Source organism: Halichoerus grypus, chromosome 9 (assembly GCF_964656455.1).
Source record: "Halichoerus grypus chromosome 9, mHalGry1.hap1.1, whole genome shotgun sequence".
Taxonomy (NCBI): domain Eukaryota; kingdom Metazoa; phylum Chordata; class Mammalia; order Carnivora; family Phocidae; genus Halichoerus; species Halichoerus grypus.
Window position 1 is genome coordinate 143297588 of NC_135720.1, and position 15756 is coordinate 143313343.

At 39.6% G+C, this 15756-nt stretch overlaps 1 protein-coding gene across 1 annotated transcript; it reads right to left on the reverse strand.

Annotated features, from left to right (window-relative positions):
* Window positions 1-14741: 14741 nt before the first annotated feature.
* Window positions 14742-15677, reverse strand: LOC144379134 (olfactory receptor 2B8-like). The gene has a single exon (XM_078055825.1). It carries the CDS (start codon window positions 15675-15677, stop codon window positions 14742-14744), a length of 936 nt encoding a protein of 311 aa, XP_077911951.1.
* Between the last annotated feature and the right edge of the window lie 79 nt (window positions 15678-15756).

Genomic DNA, 15756 nt, shown 5'->3' on the forward strand with positions numbered 1-15756 from the left:
GTGTGTGTGTGTATATATATATATATATAAAATTGAATAGTGAAAAAAGGACTACAATAAAGCATATATCTATAAAAAATATAGGTGTGAAAAAATACAAGTTGAAAAGTTACTACTAAAAAAAGTTTATATAATAAACATCTAGTTGAAATGAGAAGGTAAAAAGGAAAAAAAAAAAAACCAGCAAAAAACAGAGAAAAGGCATAAGAAGAAGAAAAAAAAAGAAAAGGAAAATTGTATCCAAAAAATAAACAAGTCATGAGGCCACACCTGGAACTCAATATATAATTTTTCCCTGGTGTTGGGATTTTACAGTCTTATGGGATCCATAGGATTGTCATCCAGCTGTTCTTCCAGCGTGTCTTCTGGGGGGAAGGGGCCTGCGGCGCTGTTTCTCAGGTAACTCTGCCTGTGCTGACTTGCGCCCCCTCCGCTCCCCTTCAGGAGGACAGGCTCAGTGGAAACCTTCTTCTGTGTGGCTTTTGTTCCCTGGAGGCTTTCCACTCCTCTTCAGAGGAGCAAAGCAAAAATGGCTGCAGCCAAACCTCTGGCCCAGAGCAGAAAATTCACAGTCTACCCTTTCATAAACCCTCCAGGACAAACAGTCTCTACTTTTGTATGTGTTGCTGACATCAGTGTGCACCCAGAGCAACTCTCTCAGAGGTAGTCTCAGGGACCCAGGAGTGCCATGCCCCTTGTGATTCTAAAACCACAAGCAGCCTCGGGCTCTCACATGCACCCGAAGCTCCTGGACCATGTCTGGGCACCACTCCAAAGCCCTTTCAGGGCTCCTACTGCTCTGAGTTTTTGCCCTGTCAAGGGTGCAGGTTCCAGATTTTTTTCAGGCTGCCCAAGAGAAGAGCGATTATCCACCACCCGGCTTGCGATTTCTGGCGATCTGAGCTGAGAGTTCCTTCCTGGGCTTGCTGACCATAACCTGCTTTCTGGCTCTTCTGCTCGGGGACCCTACTGGGTCAGGAAGCCCCTTTGGCTCTGAGACTTCTCCTATCCTGAGACCACAATGCTGTACCTAGAATTCTGCCTTTTCATTTCCAGTTCCCCTTTCAGAGAAGGATGTCTCTCACTAGAGCAGGTTTCTAAGGGTTACAGTTTTGCGTTCCAGTGTTATCACTTTCCAGAAGCCAGCTTATGGAGACTCCATCCCCTTCTGTTTATCTTCCAATATCTCCCTGCAGATTCATGACTCCAAACATCCTACCCTGCAAAAAGCAGTAACCTTTCTGCTTGTAGAGATCCAGATAAATATTCTTACATCTCAGGCTGATTTCATGGCTGTTCCAAATAGTTTGGTAGATATCCAGCTAAATTCAGGGGACCAGTTGAGACGGGGTCCTCTATTCCTCCACCATCTTGCCTCCTCTCCCTAAGAATAATTTTTTTTAAAGATTTTATTTATTTATTTTTGAGAGAGAGCACAAGCTGGGGGAGTGGCAGGCAGAGAGAGAGGGAGAAGCAGGCTCCCTGCTGAGAAAGGAGCTCAACAAGGGACCCAATCCCAGGACTCTAGGATCATGCCCTGAGCTGAAGGCAGATGCTTAACCAACTGAGCCACCCAGGCACACCCCCTGCCCCACTAAGTAATTTTAAAGATAATTGGTACTGCCTTTAACAGAGTCTGAGTGAGGAGTAATTTTGACATTCACCATTTTCAAGGATTATCCTGTCCAAGGTTGGCATATTTTAAATACATGAACCTGGGTTTATTCTAAGGAGTCTGTTCTGTTTCATCCCCTAACACTTTTCTTTTTTCTTTTTCTTTTTTTAAGATTTTATTTATTTATTTGACAGATTGAGAGAGAGCACAAGTGGGGGAGCAGCAGGGAAAGGGAGAAGCAGGCTCCCCACTGAGCAGAGAGACCAATGTGGGGCTCAATCCCAGGACCCCAAGATCATGACCTGAGCCAAAGGCAGACGCTTAACTGAGTGAGCCACCCAGGTGCCCCACACCCCCAGCACTTTTCTACAATTCCATGACCACACACCACTTGGCAATCACTGAGTGCATTAGCATTCATGGGGGACCAGCAGTCATGAGCTTTCATCAGCAGACATTCACTTTGCCATCAATATGCCAATCTCTTTGAGTCATAGAAATGTATTGATCCTTCGAAGGCCAACTTTCTTCTTCCAAGAGGTAGTTGGATATCTGTAATCTTTGATATTCTTCCTTGGAAGAAGATGCCATATTGATATCCTAACACCCATTCAAATGCTCCTAAGATGAGCTGAGGTTTTTCCCATTGCTCCTGATTCCGCAGACCCAAAAAGGTGTTGGTGTTGTCTGCAGAACTGATGTCTATGGGTGAGTTTGCTATTTCCTTAGAGTAACTTCTAGATGAAAGAGAAATCTGAAGTCCAGATTAGCTGACTACCAATTCACGAGAGAAGTGAAAAAATGTCAGTATTTTCTCCTCTAGCTCAAACCAAATCTAGGTGCTAGGTCTTACAAGTGTGCAATCTGTGTTTATGTTTCAGATCTGTGAAGTGTCAAACTATTTACTTTAAAAACATTGGGAATAAGCCAATAAGATATTAACATATACTATGATACTAAATACATTAAGATTTGTGTGCTTTTCACACTCGATCTGGCTTTATATTCCAAATGATCTATATGACTTCTTTCCAATATACTGAATGAGTAGAATCTAAACTGTTTTTGATATCCATGATATTTAGCCAATGAGAATGCACTTTACCTGGCTTTCCTTTGAAGACCTCAATCAAAGATCATTTGTACAGTGAGTTCTCATCTCGTCTTCCTTCCAGATTGATTCACTGTTGTTTTTCTGGTCTTTATTTCATATATTTCTGTTCTGATCTTTGTGCTTTCCTTCCTTCTGCTAAATTTGAGCTTTGTTTTTTACTAGCTCTTACGGGAGTGAAGTTAGGTTATTTATTTGAGAATTATTTTCCTAATGTAGGCTTTTATTGTGGTAAACTTTCCCCTTAGATTGCTTTTGCGGCATCCCATAAATTTTGGTCAGTACTCTTTGTCTTTTCATTTTTTCAAGATATTTCTTGATTTCTCTTTGATGTCCTCTCTGACCCATTGGTTTTGGGGTGGGGGATGTTATTTAATTTTTACGTATTTGGAAATGTTTCAGCTTTCCTTTTATTATTGATTTTTAATCTCATACCATTGTGATAAAAAAAGAAGATACTTGCATGAGTTCAATCTTCTTAAATTTGCTGACTTGTTTTGTAAATTATCTTGTGATCTCTCCTGGACAATGTTCCTGTTGTGCTTGTCAAGAATGTGTATTCCACTGCTGTTGGATGAAGTGTTCCATATACTTCTGTTAAATTTTTTACTCTAAAGTGTTGCTCAAATCCAATATTTCCTTATTCATTTTTTCTCAGAATGATTCATCCAGTTAATATTAGAATATTGAAGTCCCTATGATTATTATATTGTTGTCTATTTCTCCCTTCATCTGTTAGCATTTGCTTAATATGTTTACGTGATTGAATGCCCATATATTTACCACTGTTATATCTTCCTGATGAAATGATCCCTTTGTATGAAGTTTTTTGTCTCTTGTTATCATTTTTGGTTTAAAGTCTATTTTGTCTAATATTAGTATAGCTACTTCTTCACTCTCAAACATTTACAAAAAAAACTAGCACCAATTCTCAAATTCTTCAAAAAAAAAAAATGAAAGTAGACATTCCCAAACTCATTTTATAAGATTAGTAGTATCCTGACACCAAACACAGGTAAATACTACAAAGAAAAAAAAAGAATGAATGAAACCTATAGGCCTATATCCCTAATGAATACAGACGCAAAATTTCTCAACCAAGTATCGGCAAACCAAATTGAGGAGCACATTAAAAGGTTCATACACCATGATCAAGAGGGATGTATAGAAGGGATACAGGATGAGCCAACATACACAGATCAATAAATGTGATAAACCACATAGTACAATGAAAGATAAAAATCACATGATTAAATAGATGCAGAAAGACAGTTAACAAAATACATCTTCTCATGGTAAACATAATCAACAAAATAGTGAAGAAGGAATGACCTCAACATAATAGAGGCCATATATGACAAACCCATGGCTAACACTCAATGGCAAAATGTTGGAAGCTTTTTCTCTGAGATCAGAAGCAAGACAAGGATGCCCACCCTCACTACTCTTACAGAACACAGAACTGGAAGTGCCAGCCTGAGCAATCAGGCTCAAAAGAAATAAATGGCATCCAAACATTAAAAAAAGAAGTATAATTGTGTTTGCTTGGAAATGACATATATAATCTTATAGACAAGATCCTAGATACCACCAAAAAACTATTAGAACTCATCAACAAAGTTTTAGTAAAGTTGCAAAACAGAAACTCAACATAAAGAAATGAGTTGCCTTTTTATTCAATAAGAAAAAGTATGTGAAAAGACTTTTAAAATCCCATTCACAATAGCGTCAAAAACAAGAAAACACTTAGGAATAAATTGAACCAAGGAGGCAAATGACCTGTATACTTAAAACTACAAGATTTTGATGAAAGAAATTGAAGAAGAATTAAGATATCCTGTATTCATGAATTAAAACAATTAATTCTGCTAAAATGTCCACACCACTCAAAACCATCTACAGATTCAGTGAAATCCCTATCAAATTTGAGTGGTATTTTTTAGAGATATAGACAAAGCAAATCTAAAATCTGTATGGATCCAAAAAAGTCCCCAATCACGAAAGCCACCCTGACAAAGAAGAACAAAACTGGAGGCATCCCATTTCCTGATTCAAACTATATTATAAAGCTCTAGTGATCAGAACACTATAGTACTCACTGAACAAATAGACACATACACCAAAGGAACTGAATGAAGAGTCCAGACATAAACCCACCAATATACAACTAACATTTTTTATTTAAATTCAATTAGCCAACATATAGTACATCATTAGTTTAAGATGTAGTGTTCATTAGTTATCAGATAAACAAACATTTGACAAAGTAGAGAATATTCATGGGGAAACATAGTCTCCTTAATACATGGTCCCAAGAAAACTAGGTAAGTACATGCAGAGAAATGAAATTGGAACTCTATATACACAGCTCACAAAAATTACCTTGAAATGGATTGAGATGTAAACATAAGACCTGAAATTGTATAACCCCTAGAAGACAACATAGAGGAAAAGATTCATGACATTGGACACTTTGACAGTTACCAGATGAGGGTGTTCTAGCATTATCCTCTCTACAAACACAGTCTACTCATTGTGATCCAAATTTCAATCCAGAGCCAGAATAGGACACTAAAAGCACTAGCAACAAAAGCAAAAAATTAGTAAGTGGGACTACATTAAACAAAAAGCTTCTGCACAACAAAAAAGCAATCAACAAAATAAAAAGTCAGCCTACAGAATGGGAGAAAATACTTACACATCTTCTACATGATAGGGGTTAATATCCAAAATATACAAGGAACTCATGCACCTCTGGAGCATAAAAACAAACAATACCATTTTTTGAAAAGGACAGAGGCACTGAATAGATATTTTCCCAGAGAAGACATACTAATGGCCAATAGATATAACAAAGGTATTCGACATCCCTAATTGTCAGGAAAATGCAAACCAAAACCACAAGCAGATATCACCTCACACCTTTTAGAATGGCTATCATCAAAAAGACAAAAAATAACAAGAGTCGGTGAGGGAACACCTGTGCACAGTTGGTGGGAATGTAAACTGATACAGCCTCTATGGAAAGCAGTACAAAGATTCCTCAAAAAATTAACAATGGAACTGCTATTGTACCCAGCACCAACTTCTAGGTACACATCCAAAGGAAATGAAATCAGGATATTACAGAGATATATGCCCTCCCATATTCATTGCAGCATCACTCACAATGGCCAAGATGTGGAGACAACCTACGTGTCCACACAGATGAATGGATAGAGGATGTGGCATAAGTACCTAAAGGAATATTATTCAGCCAGGAGAAGGAAGGAAATCCTGCCTTTTAGGACAACATGGATGGACCTCGAGGGCATTATACTAAGTGAAACAAGTCAGAAGAGAAAGACAAATACTATGTGATCTCATATAACTGTGGGATCCAGAAAAGCTGAACTTGTAGATACAGAGAGTAGAATGGTGGTTACCAGGGACTGAGGAGGAGGAGAAGTGGGAGAGTTGGGCAAAGGGTACCAACTACCAGTTATAACATGAATAAGTCCTGAGGATCTAATGTACAGCATGGTAGTTATAGTTCACATGATTGTCTTATAGACTTAAACGTTGCTAAGAGATCATATCCTAAATGTTCTCACCACAAAGAACAAGTTGTAATTATGTCATGTGATGAAGGCGTTAGCTGACACTATGGTGGCAATAAATTTGTTATATAGATATATGCACATTTTGTATCCCTAAAACTTGTTCAACATTACATGTCAGTTATATCTTAGTGTATCTGGGGAAAAATAAATAAAAACAAGAGATACCATTTATTTCTTTCATCCCATTCATTCTTCCTCTCCTAAGTCCACATTTTTACTGCTATTTAATATAAATCTCTACAAAGTTACTAAATGAGAGTGTTCTAGCATTATCCCACCTACAAACACAGTCCACTCTTTGTGATCCAAATTTCAACCCAGAGACTGAAAGAATAGCACTTCTATATTTTTTAACTTAAGTGTATCTATAATGACAGCTAAAGAGGTATAGTTTGTTCATGGAGCTCTCGAGTGATACAAGAATCTATCAATAACAGATACTCCCACCATCTCCACGTAAGTGTTTTTTTCTTTCCAATATGCCCTACAGGAATAAACTGTTACCACATACAGTTGGGCATATTTGTAAATATTTCAGAAAACATTGGAAATTCATCATATGTAAACCTGTCACTTCTAGTAGTAGGACAAGCTAAAGGAAACATACTTTCTTCTACTATTCATCTTCACAAATGGTTAAAAGATTGACCTACAAGAGATTGCAGGTGGAGTCCATATTTGTGCATGTGCATATCTCTCTGTGTAATAATATATCAATTTTTATGCTACTCCAATCTAAATGCAAGTCAAAATGTAACATGTTGTGCGATAGTATGAGGAGAAACATACTTTGGGAACTATGGGATCATTTTTCCAAAAAGGGCAGTGAAACGGGAGAGAGATTGATTTCATGCTAAAAATGATACATTGTAGCCAATGTACTTCCTTTATATACATTAAAACAGAGTTCTCATTTCAATAGATAAATTAATAAAGAAGCCTTCCTTGTTTTTCTTTTTTCATTCAAAATTATATATACATATTTAATTTTAAAAATTCTAGTTAGTTAACATACAGTGCAAAATTAGTTTCAGGAGTAGAATTCAGTGATTCATCACTTACATACAACATCAGTGTTCATCATAACAAATGCCAGTGCCCTTTTTTTTTTTTTTTTAAAGATTTATTTATTTGTGGGATGCCTGTGTGCCTCAGTCAGTTAAGCCTCTGACTTCGGCTCAGGTCACGATCCCAGGGTCCTGGGATCGAACCCGCATCGGGCTTCTTGCTCAGTGTTGAGCCTGCTGCTCCCTCTGCTTGCTCTCTCTCTCTGTCAAATAAATAGATAAAATCTTTTTTAAAAAATTATTTATTTGGTTTAGAGAGAACAAGCAGGAGGTGGGGCAGAGGGATAGGGAGAGAATCCTCAAGCAGACCCACCACTGAGTGAGAGCCCCCCACGAGATCATGACCTGAGCTGAAACTAAGAGTCAGACACTCAAACAGCTGAACCATCCAGGCACCTCACAAGTGCCCTACTTAATACCCATCACCCATCTAGTCCTCCCACCCACATCCCTCCATCAACCCTCACTTTTTCTCTGTAGATAAGAATCCATTATGGTTTCATTCCCTCTCTCTTCTTTCTTTTTTATCCTCCCTCCCATATGTTCATCTGTTTTATTTCTTTAACTCCATATATGAGTTAAATCATATGGTATTTGTCTTTCCTTCACTGACTTATTTCACTTAGCATAATACTCTACCTCCTTCCATGTCATTGCAAAAGGCAAGATCTCATTTTTTCATGACTGAGTATATTCCATTGTGTGTGTGTGTGTGTGTGTGTGTGTGTGTGTGTGTGTGTGTATACCACACCTTCTTTATCCATTCATCAGTCAATGGATGGGCTCTTTCCATAGTTTGGCTATTGTTGATAATGCTGCTATAAACACTGGGGTGCATGTACCCAATAAAGAAGCCTACCAGGAGAATCTTGCAAAACTGTTTCAATGTTTACAAACGCTTAAAATAGGGATTTAAAAATCTGTGGAAAGCACTATTTGTGACCTGATACCACAGAGTCAGGAGGGACTGCTGAGAAAGGCTTTGACAACTGATCATGGCATCCCATTGATCATGAGGATCCCAAATACTCCAATCATTAGAAATGTCCAGGATGCTTCACTGAGACTAAAGACACAGGCCAACAACTGAACAACTTCATTCTCAAAAGAGTTAAAACTGGGGGCTCCTGGGTGGCTCAGTTGTTAAGCATCTGCCTTCAGCTCGGGTCGTGATCCAGGGGTCTTGGGATCAAGCCCTGCATCAGGCTCCCTGCTCAGCGGGAAGCCTGCTTCTCCCTCTCCCACTCCCCCCTGCTTGTGTTCCCTCTCTCGCTGTGTCTCTCTCTGTCAAATAAATAAATAAAATCTTAAAAAAAAAAAAAAGGAGTTAAAAGTGTCCTTGGAAATGGTTGCCTAATCAGAAGAACTTACACTTCTTAAAGACCTCATAGATTTCTATCAGTTCAGAATGATTAAAATATCCACCCACCAATTTACCAATAGAATTAAAATTTTAAAACAGAGCAGGTGTGGGGCCCAGGACAGGCTGCCCCAAAATTGACCTCAATGGCATATTGATTATTTTGAATGGAAGCTACTGGAAAAGCAGGAGGTGCAAGGACATCATACTCTCCTCTGTCCCCCTGAAAGCAGGAAACAGATCTCCCCTATTCAAGGCACCTTCCCGGGATTAAGATGTAAAAGACATCCTTATCAGCACAGGTGAGACCTTAAAGTTGAGAAAGCTGTAGAAATAAGCCTTGCTACTATTTACGATTCTACTACCTTAGCTCAAATTCCAATTAGAATTCCTTCCTAACTAAAGCTCCTCCAACACCTGTTTTCTTTATCCTGTCAATTCCTCACACATTTCTTGTCTCTGTATAAATGTATAAAAACTGCCTGCCTTGATCATTTCTTTGGGTCTTAATTTCATTATTGGGCCTCCACATGCAGGTAATAAAACTTGGAGTTTTTTCTCCTGTTACTCTCTGTCATCTCCATTTAATTCCAAAACAGCTGGAAGAACCCTGGGAGAAAGAAGGAAATGTCTCCCTCCCCAAAGCAAGTGTCCTGTCCCTAAGGCCACCTCAGGGACCCCATTCCCTGACCCCTCTGATCAGCAGTCATTCATCCGCTCATTTCTGAATTTACACAGAGCCCACCTTCCCAGCAAACCACATTTCCATACACAGTGGTTCCCAGAGTCTGCAAGACCAGGTTTGAAATACATTACTATATCACAACAATGAAAGAAGCTCTCACCTACATTACAAAACAAGGATCTGAAAAGAAGTTACCTGCAAAGGAAATGGTTCATAGGGATCTATAACCTATTCGTCCCTCCTCAGTGAGCCTGGTCAGAGCAGATCTAGCAAAGAGTAACTGTGAAATGCACACACTATGAGATACATGAGGGTCTTACAGGGGTGGCTGTATTCTGACTACTGACCTAGTAGTGATTTCAGCAGGACATAGAAGGTCTGGTTAGAGTGCAGGAACCCTACATGTACACATTGCAGATATGCTAACAAATGACAGTCCTAAAGCCAGAACAAGGCTACGAAGGTCGGGACATATAATCTGAGAATACCTCAAGCCCTCTGTGCTGACTTGTACCACAGGAGAGATGGTGGGGGGATGGGTGACATAGGTGATAGTGAACAAGGAGTCAATTTGTGATGATGGAAGTGTTGAGTCAGTATATTGTACACATGAAACTAGTATAACACTGTATGTTAACTATACTGGAATTAAAATTTTAAAATAATTTAAAAACTAAAAGATAATAAAGTAACTTCAAAACAGGTTTTTGGGTTTTTTTGGAAAAAAAGAATTGTTTCAAAACAAAGAGAAAGCCTACTGAATGGGAGAAGATACTTACAAATGACATATCTGATAAATGGTTAGTATCCAAAATATGTAAAGATCTTATACATACAACACCCAAAAAACCCAAATAATCTAATTTTAAAAATGGGTAGAAGACATGAACAGACATTTCTCCAAAGAAGACATACAGATGGCCAATAGACACAGAAAAGATGCTCAACATCACTACTCTTCAGAGAAATGCAAATCAAAACCATAATGAGATATCACCTCACACTTGTCAGAATTGCTAAAACCAAAAACACGAGAAGAAAGTGTCAGTGAGGTTGTGGAGAGAAAGGAACCCTCCTGCATTCTTGGTGGGAATGCAAACTGGTGCAGCCACTGTGGAAAACAGTATGGAGGTTTCTCAAAAAGTCAAATATAGAACAAATCTACCATCAGGTAGTGGTGCTACTGAGTATTTACCCAAAAAAAGATCATTCAAATGGATACATGCACCACTATGTTTATAGCAGCATTATTTACAATAACCAAACTATGGAAGCAGCCCAAGAGTGCATCAGTAGATGACTGGATAAAGAAGATGTGTTATATAGACATTGGAATGTTACTCAGTCATAAAGAAAAATGAAATCTTGTCATTTGGAATGATGTGGATGGAACTAGAGAGTATTATGCTAAGCGAAATAAGTCAGTCAGAGGAGGACAAATACCATATGATTTCATTCGTATATGGATTTAAGAAACAAAACAAATGAGCAAAGGAAAAAAAGAGAGAGAAAGACAAACCAAGAAACAGAACAACTATAGAGAACAACACTTACTGATGGTCACCAGAGGGGTGGTGGGTGGAGAGATGGGTAAAATAAGTGATGGGGATTAAGGAGGGCACTTGTGATGAGCACTGGATGTTGTATGGAATTGTTGAATCATTATACTGTACACCTGTAACTAATAATATACTGTATCTTAACTCTACTTTGATGGAAATAAAAAAATAAATGAAAATAAAATATATAAAGTAATTTCAAACCAAGAAAAGCAATTGAAACAAAAAAAGGAATTGTGTTTCATGCAAGTTGGACATTTTGGGTCTCTGGAATCACCCATTACCTGAGCTGAGGGATGTGCACCCTGTGTTCCTCAGAAAGCAAAGGAGCTGGAAGAATCCATGAATTGCTCTAGAGCATCACGATCACCCTGACCTCCATGTTCTAAAGACGAATGGAATAAAATAATTTAGCCAAGCCTTGGGTACAATCCCACAGCCATGCCACAGTTATTGGTGAAAATTCAAAAGGAAACAGTCCAAATAATATTGGTGGCAATTTACACAACCCTGGAGTCTGTTGTAGACAAAGCATGGAGAGTGTGGGGAGGCAAATTCCTAACATAGAAAAATGTGACAGAACAATCCTGAACTTGTTTGGTCTTTCAAATTCCTACTTTTTTATTTTAACATGGATCCCAGAGACCTTTACTTATTTTTTTATTTCTGTCATTTTTTTTATGTTCAGTTAGCCAGCATGTAGTACGTCATAAGTTTCGTCGTAGTGTTCAACGACATCGTCAGTTTTTGTCGTAGTGTTCAATGATTCATTAATTGCATATAACACCCAGTGCTCATCACAGCACATGTCCTCCTTAATACCCATCACCTGGTTACCCCATCCCCCCACCACCTCCCTTCGGTAACCCACAGTTTGGCTTATCTGTGTTTATTCCCATGAATCATAAACATCCAAATGCCATTCAAACATTCACTTAAAGGAAATGAATCTGTTTCACCCCAGGGCTCTGTGTGACCTTAAGAGCAGAGAAGTGGATGCTCACCCAGAACAATAGGGTCTGTGGTTTCATGAGACCTGGAGGGTTTTTGCACCAAAGAGAGTTCATTTGAGGGATTTTAAAGTTTCCATTTGGTATAACTGTCAGGATGTGGTTGAAACATAATGGAGAGTGGGAAATTTGTCACCATCGGGGATAAACAGTATTACAAAACTGTTAACTGTTTTTCTACTGGCATACATGAAACATCACTATGGTGTCAAGATATATCCCAGGTGTTGATTTCAAGTGGGAACAGTGTGATGCTGCTAGAGATGCAGAGAGAACCTGACTGTGTGCATAATCTCCCCTGGCTGGCATTTCCAGCCTCCACATGCTGTCTCTATACAAACATCACTTGTCATGAGCATGACCAGCTCAGGGGGTTCAAGGCCCTGGAGGATGCTGGTTAGCTGTCAGGATAGGGAACAGTAAGTACACTTGTTATGTATATGTGTCCAGTCCAAGACACAAACACATTACCTGCACTGGGCTACATGTTGGGAAAACCTACCAAAACTCAGAAACATTTCTATGAAGATGGCATTGCCAAAGCTCCAGCCTCCGCGGGAAAATACACTGTTTGTGACAATACACATATACAAAAACCCAGACCCATACCCCAAAACACATTTGTGTACAAAATGAGCTTGAGTTAAGATTGAAGGGCTACAATGTCAGATTCAATTGTTCTGGGATGTTTATATTTATTACTCCTAATTCGGAATTGTATGACAGTTCATAACGAGATGGCTATTTGTAAAGTTTAGACATATGGAGATGTTTAATAATTAATATACATTTTATTCATCCTTTACATTTCCTCCTGGTGAATCTAAGTAAGCTCCACAGAGCATGGCATTTCTTGTGACATCGTGGTCATTTCCTATATTTGTATAGTATGTTACTGCATGGAAATATATGGGGCTCTTGGTAGATGTGAGATACAAAAGCATTGATCAGTTGCCGCCTGGATCAAAGAATTTATAAAATGGCATGAAGAGAGGATCTAAAAGTATTTTACCCTTTGGAACTTCTGCTGCATTGCTGTAGGTAAAATAGATCAAATATAAAATAGGACTTGTGTCATGTACTGTTCAGATATGATACTGTCCTCAACAGTCATTTTTAACTCACAAGGTGGCTCACAAGCTTAAAAGAAACAGCTCGCAGACCTCCCGTTGTGCTTCTCCGGCCATGCGCAGACTTACACATCAGCACCCCTGCCGTATCACCAGCCGGTGCCCCCACTGTCCCTGGCGGTAATGCACCACACCCTCTACGTCTGTGACTTGAAGGTTACATAAAACCACGTCACACTGGTGTCGTCATACTAGGGCCTGATATCTGAATGGATTTATCAGGATTGATGTTAATAGGTTTTTCTCTGAGCTAAAAGTGTGTTTTTCCCACAGTTGCCCACCTACTTCTATGAAAAAGCTGTGATACAGTCAACCTACGGACCTCGTAATAGAGCCATGATCACAACGCAAGAATAAGTGACATGCCTCCAACAGTTTCCTAGAAAAATGCCACAAGGTTAATATTTCTTACAGTGTTTTAGTCATTTGTATTCTTATTTTCCCTATGACTTTACGGTATGTGCGTGTCTTCTTGCACGAAGGAATGGAATAGTGTTCCCAAATGAGGGGGAAATATGAAAAACCTGTGGAGCTTTTTTAAAATAAGAATATGATGCAGATGCTCTAGAAACACTAAGGCAGCATCTCTGGAGGCCGCATGAATCCATGAACTTAGATTTTGAGCACTCACTTGCATTCAAGCATCAGGTAATGAAATTCCCAGGACAGTTGTCAGAGGAAATTTTGGATGACATGGGGAGGAACAGTCATCTTAAAAGCTCTGGCATTTCATCATCATTAGCCATCAGGGAAATCCAAATCAAAACCACACTGAGATACCACCTTACACCAGTTAGAATGGCAAAAATGGACAGGGAAAGAAACAACAAATGTTGGAGAGGTTGTGGAGAAAGGGGAACCTTTTTACACTGTTGGTGGGAATGCAAGTTGGTACAGCCACTTTGGAAAACAGTGTGAGGTGCCTCAAAAAGTTGAAAATAGAGCTACCCTATGACCCAGCAATTGCACTCCTGGGTATTTACCCCAAAGACACAGATGTAGTGAAAAGAAGGGCCACATGCACCCCAATGCTCATAGCTTCAATATCCACAATAGCCAAACTGTGGAAGGAGCTGAGATGCCCTTCAACAGATGAATGGATAAAGAAGATGTGATCCATATATGAAATGGAATAGTATTCAGCCATCAGAAAGGATGAATACCCAACTTTTGCATCAACACAGACAGAACTGGAGCGGATTATGCAAGTGAAATGAGTCCAGCAGAGAAAGACAATTATCATATGGTTTCACCCATATGTGGAACATAAGGAATAACATGGAGGACATTAGGAGAAGGAAGGGAAAAATGAAGGGGGGTGGGACTCAGAGGGAGAGATGAACCATGAGAGACTATGGACTCCAGGAAACAAACTGAGGGTTTTAGAGGGGAGGGGGTAGGGGGGATGGGTTAGCCTGTTGATGGAAATGAAGGAGGGCAAGTATTGCATGGAGCACTGGGTGTTATATGCAAACAATGAATCATGGAACACTACATCAAAAACTAATGATGTAATGTATGGTGACTAACATAACATAATCATAATGAAAAAAAAAGCTCTGGCATTCAACGTCCTCCATCAAAGGGTCTCCCCCCGCCCAGTCATCTAGAGTCATGGACCCTCCAAAACTTCTTCATTGCTCCCGTCACATCCTTGTTCCTCAGTGTATATATGACAGGGTTGACCATGGGGGTGACGATGGTGTAGAACAGAGAAATGAACTTGCCCTGATCCTGGGAGTAGTTGTTCCTGGGCTGGAGATAAGCATAGATGGCCGTACCATAGAACAGGGAGACCACTGTGATGTGGGACCCACATGTCCCAAATGCTTTCCTCTGCCCTGCAGATGACTTTATTCTTAAGACTGCCCTGACAATCTGACCATAGGAGAAGATGATTAATGCCACAGGTATGAAGAGAATGATCACACTGACAAAGAAGAGCTCAGACTCATTCACAGTGGTGTCAACACAGGCAAGCTTGAGCAGTGGGGGGACCTCACAAAAGAAATGGTCTATTTTATTTCTCCCACAAAGTGGTAAAATGAAGATGAGCACTGTCTGTAATGAAGAGTTGGCAAAACCAATGAACCATGATGCAGAAGCCATGAGGGCACAGAGACGGGGGTGCATGATCACTGTGTACTGCAGGGGCCTGCAGACGGCTGCATAGCGGTCCAATGCCATGACCCCTAAGAGAATGCATTCTGTGGATCCCAACCCTAGAGAAATGAAGAGCTGAGCCACACAGCCACCAAAGGAGATAGACTTGTCAGCTCCCTTGAGATGAACCAGGAGCTGTGGGACAGTGCTGGTCGTGTAACACAGGTCCAGAAAGCTTAGGTTGGAGAGGAAAAAGTACATGGGAGTCTGAAGATGTGGGTCCAGGTGGGACAAGGCAATGATGGTGGTGTTTCCCAGCAGAGTGAACAGATAGAAGACCAGAAGAACCACAAAGAGGACTAGCTCCAGTTGAGGCCGGTCAGAGAAACCCAGCAGGATAAACCCAGTGAAAGAACTGCCATTTTTCTGTTCCATCCTCTGTTAGCACATGTTTCCTGTCAGGACCAAGCATTTAGCAATTTTTAAAAATTGCTAAATTTTTTGCTAAAAATTT